Here is a 6,772-nt window from a genome sequence, read left to right on the forward strand (position 1 = left end):
ATGAGTTAGTGGCGTTGGTATTAGTGTTACCCATTAAGAAGAAAGAAAATGAAAAAAAATAAGCAAATACTTTACAAAAATTGCACACAATTTACTCAGAAATTGCGTTTTTATAGTATGCACAAATTTCATAAAAAAAATTTACTAACAAGGAACAAATTAGTGGCATTGGTATTACCCTTAAAAAATATAGAAGATGAAACTAAAATTAAAACAAAAACAAAAAAATAAAAAATAAATTTTCCTAACGAAGGATGAATTAGTGACGATAGTATTACCCTTGAAGAAGAAATTAAATAAAAAAAACTTAACAACTCTATGATTTTTTTAATATGTAAGAAAAAATAATATTTCATTTTTCGTACCCTGGTATACTTTATACACATATTATATAGTACTTACATGTATACATTCTAAACTCACTCAACATTCCGAAAATGCCCATAAAACCGACTAAAAAGAAAAAAAGAAAAGCAAAAAATGCACACAAGAAATGAGGAAGCACATGAGCTTCAGCCCAAATAGAAACTGACTGACCCAAAACAGTGGTCAGTCGAAAATTTGGGCTCAAAACACAACAACAGTCACAATTGAAAAAAAAAGAGCACGAATCTTGAAGTAAAAATCAACTGACCCAAATTAAATTTTCGGGCACTAAATTGGGCCAGCAAACGGAGTCCTTTGCCTATTTCCTTCCCTACTGCATGGCGGCCTTCCGACCCCAGACCACGTCCGACTTTGGGTGGCTTTCCGAACCCGGCTAGAAATCGTGGCGAACATGCTCGATATAAGGTCGGCATCCCTACTAGTTCCCAGGCACGGCGCGGACACCACCGTGCACGCCCTCCGCGCGCTCGCAATGGGAGTAATCCACATGGCGGACGACGAGACAGCCTCCAGGGCATGTCCGCCGTCGCCTCCCGCCTCCATCTGCGCAATGATCGGTGGCCACGGTGCACCTGGTAGTATTGCAGCCATGAGCGTCAGGCGAGTCGCTGCCGTTTCGGCCATGATCGACGAGGTCGCCCAGGGAAGGAGGAGGAAGACGACGAGGAAGCGGCGCATGGGCAACTATCGCTGCTACGAGGAGGTGTGCACGATCGGCGGGGGCACGTTCGGCGAGGTCTTCAAGGCGCGGCACCGCGCCACCGGCCAGACCGTCGCCGTGAAGGCTCTCCGCTGCGAACGGTCCGACTCCAAACACGTCGTCGGCGAGCTCCTTCGGGAGGCCTGCATCATGGCGGCATGCGGCGGCCACCCCTCCCTCGTCGCCCTGCGCGGCGTCGTGCGCACACCGCGCGACATCAAGGGGCGCAGGGACTACTTCCTCGTCATGGAATTCGCCGGGCCAAGCCTGCGCAAGGTCCTCAACAAGCGAATCCGTCTCGGTCGCCGGCTGTTCTCGGAAAGGGACGTGCGCTCCATCGTGCGGCAGCTGCTAGCCGGCGCGGAGGCGATGCACACGCACGGCATCATGCACCGCGACATCAAGCCTGAGAACATCCTCGTGGTCCAGAACGGCGGCAGCATCGTCGTCAAGATCGGAGACTACGGGGCGGCGATGTCCACGGCCGAGCGGGACCCCGAGAAGTATTGGGCTGCCGGGACTTGGGTGTACAGCGCGCCGGAGATGCTGCTGGAGGATCCCCGCTACGACACGCGCGTCGACCTGTGGTCCATCGGCTGCGTGATGGCGGAGCTCCTCACCGGGAACAAGCTGTTCCCAGGGGACGGCATAGACGAGCTGCTCTACAAGATCTTCGATCTGCTCGGCACGCTAGGCGAGAGAGAGAGTCGGGGCCTGCCTTCAGTTCGCCGGGACACGAGGTACAGGCACAGCAATGGCGAGCGCACCAACGGCTGCGCAAGCTATTCCCCGAGAAGCTGCTGTCCAAGGAAGGGTTCCAGGTCCTCCAGGGGCTCCTCACGTGCAATCCATCCAGGCGGCTGGATGCTGCCGCCGCGCTCCGGCTTCCGTGGTTCACCGTTCACCGACACCGGTGGCATGCCGGTTGCCGCTGTTCCGGAGACTGGCGCCCCGACCGTTCGGTCTGGGACGATTCCTGGCCGAACAAGTCGTTCGGTACCTGGTGATCGATCCGTCGAACGGGACGTCCTGTGCGACGCATTTTGCGTCGACTAATCGGGTGTTCGCACGACCGGGCCGGCCCACCAACCCGCTCTTTGCTTCGCTTCCTTTCGCGCGCGACAAAAAATCTGAAATTAAACAGCTAGTACCAGGAATTGATCCCACCACCACAGACTAAAATGGCGAGCCATTAGCCATGCACCACACACCATAAACTGTGCATAATGGTGCAGATACCTATAAGAACAGACAGCAGCGTTGATATTTGGAAAACATTTTGAAACCATTTCAAAAATTGCGAGCAGTTTTCAAATGCCGCATTTTTTTTTGAAAAAGTGAAGATGTTTTGTAATTCTGATTTTAAAATGAAACGCGAACAAAATAATATTTTAAAAGTGAAATATTTTCGAAAATTGGGAACATTTTTTGAAATTCCAAGACAAAATTTGAAAACACAAACATATTTTGAAAATGTGAAAACAAGAACATTATATGAAATTGGCGAACAAAATTTTGAAATAGAACAATTTCAAAACTCCTGAGAAAAATGAAAACATGCACATTTTTTAAATTTGCGAACAATTTTTGAAAAACAGGAATATGTTTTCAACTACCCGAACATTTTTTGAAAATTACAAAAAAAATTGAAACTGAAGAACTTCGAAACTCCTGAAAAAAATGAAAATGTCCACATTTTTAAAATTTTGAACAATTTTTCAAAATGGGAACATGAACCACCCGAACAGTTTTTGAAATTTGTGAACAAAAAATTGGAAGTGAACAATTTCGAAACTCAAGAATGAAACTGTGCACATTTTTTGAAATTTCCAAACAATTTATTTTAAACGGGAACATGTTTTGAACTGCCCGAACATTTTTTGAAATTTGTGCACAGAAATTTGAAACTGAAAAATTTGGAAACTCCTGAAAAAATGAAAACGTGCGCATTTTTATTGAAATTTGCGAACAATGTTTTTAAAACGAGAATATTTTTTAAAACTAGAAAAATATTTTAATAATGGAATATTTTCGGAATTTATGATCAAAACTGGAACTCACGAACAATTTTTAAAATTCAAACATTTTTGTTTTTTCAAACATTTTTCAAAAATGTGAAAAAAGTGAAGAAAGAAAAAAAACTCGAAATGGGAAAGAGAAACAAAAAAAAACAGAAAAAAGGAAATAGAAAGAAGAAAAAGAAACAAAAAAAAAGAGAAAACAGAAAAAACAGAAATTAAAAAGATAATCGATAAAAGAAAATAACCGGTTCAGGGAACCTTCTGGAAGGTTCCCAGGCCGGCCCATTGCGTCGCTCGGTCTCTTCACCCTGTGCGAAGCGCCAACAGTTTGATGCAGCACACGTCAAATAGGGAATTGCCACGATTATGTTCGTTGCGAGAGACTCCCAGCCGGAACCCTGTGAAATTACGAGCGTTTTAAACAGGCCACCCCTCAACCCAACATCATCAGTAATCCAAACAACAGAAAAAAGACATAAAAAGGCCAAAATTTTCTCCTAGCTACTATCAAGCCTTTTTTTTTTAAGAATTTTTTCATTCATATCACGAATCAGTACAAAGTAGTTGACCTTTACAAGCATATTGAAACGCAAACACAAAGGTCCATGAACACCTAGAGTACCTTAAAACAATCATAACACAAAAAGATCTCTGAAGCTCTGTGCCATCATCCCTGAATCTTGAGAGAAGACCCCTGCATCGGAAGGATCTGCAACCAGTCACAAACAGGTCATCATCTTCGACCACGGTACAATTGCCGCCACACCGCTTCCCCCTTTCTTGACACCAACGCTGAAAGGGCATGGATATCAATCCAACACACCAGCAATAGCCGTCGCCATTTTTGGCTTTGAGTACCGTGAAAAGTGTTCCTTCCGGAAGGAAGAGAACTCGAGTCTTCCGACCGGTCCAGCACAGCAGCCGGGCCATCCGTCCGGACAAAGTAGGATCTCCCACCAGTATCAGCGCAGAGGAAGGAGAAGAACAACAACAACAAATCATACCAACAAGGAAGAAGAAAGCTCTTCGTCTCCCTGCATCCATCGCCCATCTGAGGACCCAAACGGCTAGTGCTGATGGACCTCCAGCCACCATAGCCCACGACCTCGACGAGATCCAGGGATCCCCATCCCTGCTGGCTCCTAGACGAAGGCAAAAGCCTCGCCTGACCGTGAACGGAGCCTGGAGAAACTTATTCTGACGCGACACCACCGCAACGGCCTCAGCAGCGTCTTCCTCAACCCTAACCCTACCACACACCCACCTAGCGAACAGACCCGAGGTTCCCCCTCCCTCCCGCCGCCGGAGCAGTCGACGGAGAGAGAGGGAACCGGCGGCATCACCGGCGGCGCGCAAGGGAACCCTCTCGCCTCCCTTGAATCGCCTCGTGCGATCCTAGTTTTCCGGACACGTTGTTGCACGTCCTGCGTTGTCCCTAGCTACTATCAAGCCTTAAACCTAGAATTTGGACCTGATTTTGAATAGAAAAACGAAATTAAGAATTTATCATAATATGTTATAAACTGCCATCATGTTCAAATGGATCAGGACTTGATGAAAAATATATTTGGCATGCGATGTTTATGTAAAATTGCCATGCTAAACAAAAAGAAATTTCCATGCTTTATTTAGAAAATTTACCATGTTTCAATAATAATGTACAAAAGAAACGTAATTTATTATGGGATATATGCGATAAGAAGTTTGCTTGCTGTGTACAAAGTTATATCTGCCATGGTCGAAAACATAAAATTTGCCATCGACCAAACAATAACTTTGACATGTTGAAAAAATATATTTGCCATGCTGCAAGAAAAATATACATTGCAAAGAAAGAAGTGTATCGTGTGTATTTTAGTAGTAATTGCCATGTTTCATAAAAGGTAAATTTACCATGGCCCACATGGAAAGCAAGAATTACCATGAATGATGAATGTAAAAGTTGGCATGGTTGTGAAGTAAATTTTTCCATGTCAAATAAGAAGGAAATTTGCCATGGTCCATAAAGTAAATTTTCCATAGTCCATAAATTAAATTTTCCAGCAAAAAAAGTACAAATTGCCATGAGCGATCAAAGTAAAAAATTGCCATGTACGACAACGTAAATTTGCCATGTATTCAAAAGTAAAATTGCCATGGAAATTAGGGGTCATTGTTTGCCACGACAAATAAAAGGGAAATTTTCCATGGTCCATAAAGTAAATTTTCCATGGCATAAAAAAGGATATTTTCCATGAGTGATCAAAACAAAATTTGCTGCGTATGTTAAAGTAAATTTGCCATTTATTTAAAAGTAAAATTGCCATGGCAATTAAGGGTCATTTTTTGCCATGGCAAAAAAATAAAGGTAAATTTTATATGGCAAAGTTGATATAGAATATTGAATGACAATGTAGGTATATTTGCCATTGGCAATAAAGTAAAATTTGCCAAGCTACAAAGAAAAATATTCCATGTTATTATAAAGTAAACTTGTTATTAAGATCAAATTGCCATGGCAAAAGCATATTAAAATTGCCATGTTATTTAAAAAAATGGTCATGGATTATGTAATAAAAATTGCAATGTAAGTGAGAAAATTAGCCATGTTCCATGTCAACACATTAAGATTTATGTTGCTATGAGTGTAGACTTTATTTCATGTACATTTGCGAAAAGTGTGAGAAAAAAACATATTTACAATATCAACTTTGAAGAAAGAATATATTGCAATATGGCACAAGGTAAATGGGGGATTTTTTTCTATCAAATTAAAGTACCATTTAAGTAAGTTTGTCTTGATAGGAAAAAGAGAAATTTGCCATGGTCGAGGAAGGAAAAATAATAGAAATATAATTCTGTAGTAATATTACGATGGCACAGGAAGTAATTTTGCCATGATACATGAAAGAATGGAATAGATTTTGCAATGGTCTATGAATTAAATTTGCCATGACATTACAAATGAAATTCCCTTGGTGCAGTAGAAATGATGTCGAAAAATAGAACTATCTAGCAAAAATAGCATGAGACATGAATTCTTTGTATCGGAGCCATACTAACATTAACAACAACCTAAAAAGCCTAAACTCAAACACACTGAGACGAAAAGTTCAACAAAAAATAAGAGTGGACAATTTTACTACCAAAACTACAAAAATGGGTAACTGACATTACCAGCAAAACCCAATCTTGCACTTAGCACCACGAGCATGTAGCAAAATGAGTGATAAACGCCAAAAAAACTACTCATTTTGTACACTAGATCATCATGTCGTTAGGCTACAGTTCCAGTAGCAATGCAAAATGGCAATTCTCGAATAGTGTCGTAGCGTGCGTGGGAAGACCTGGGGGGTTTACTAGTGTGTTTACCTGCCTGATGCGGTCAAACTGGACGAAAATGGCAACTACTCCAGAAATATGCCAATGCAACTTCTACAAATTTTTTTTGCCATGGCAACTTCTCATAGAGATTCTATCAATTGTAATTACTTGTAGCAGTTATTGTTGGAAATATGCCCTAGAGGCAATAATAAAATGGTTATTATTATATATCCTTGTTCATGATAATTGTCTATTGTTCATGCTATAATTGTATTAACCGGAAACCATAATACATGTGTGAATACATAGATCGTAATAAGTCCCTAGTAAGCCTCTAGTTGACTAGCTCGTTGATGAATAG

General features: G+C 42.0%; 1 protein-coding gene across 1 annotated transcript; it reads left to right on the plus strand.

Moving 5' to 3' along the window:
- Positions 1 to 611: 611 nt before the first annotated feature.
- LOC123186209 (putative cyclin-dependent kinase F-2) lies at positions 612 to 2,847 on the plus strand. The gene has a single exon (XM_044597994.1). It carries the CDS (start codon positions 779 to 781, stop codon positions 2,141 to 2,143), a length of 1,365 nt encoding a protein of 454 aa, XP_044453929.1. The 5' UTR covers positions 612 to 778; the 3' UTR covers positions 2,144 to 2,847.
- The last annotated feature ends 3,925 nt before the right edge of the window (positions 2,848 to 6,772 follow it).

Source organism: Triticum aestivum, chromosome 2A (genome assembly GCF_018294505.1).
Source record: "Triticum aestivum cultivar Chinese Spring chromosome 2A, IWGSC CS RefSeq v2.1, whole genome shotgun sequence".
NCBI classification, from domain to species: Eukaryota; Viridiplantae; Streptophyta; class Magnoliopsida; order Poales; family Poaceae; genus Triticum; species Triticum aestivum.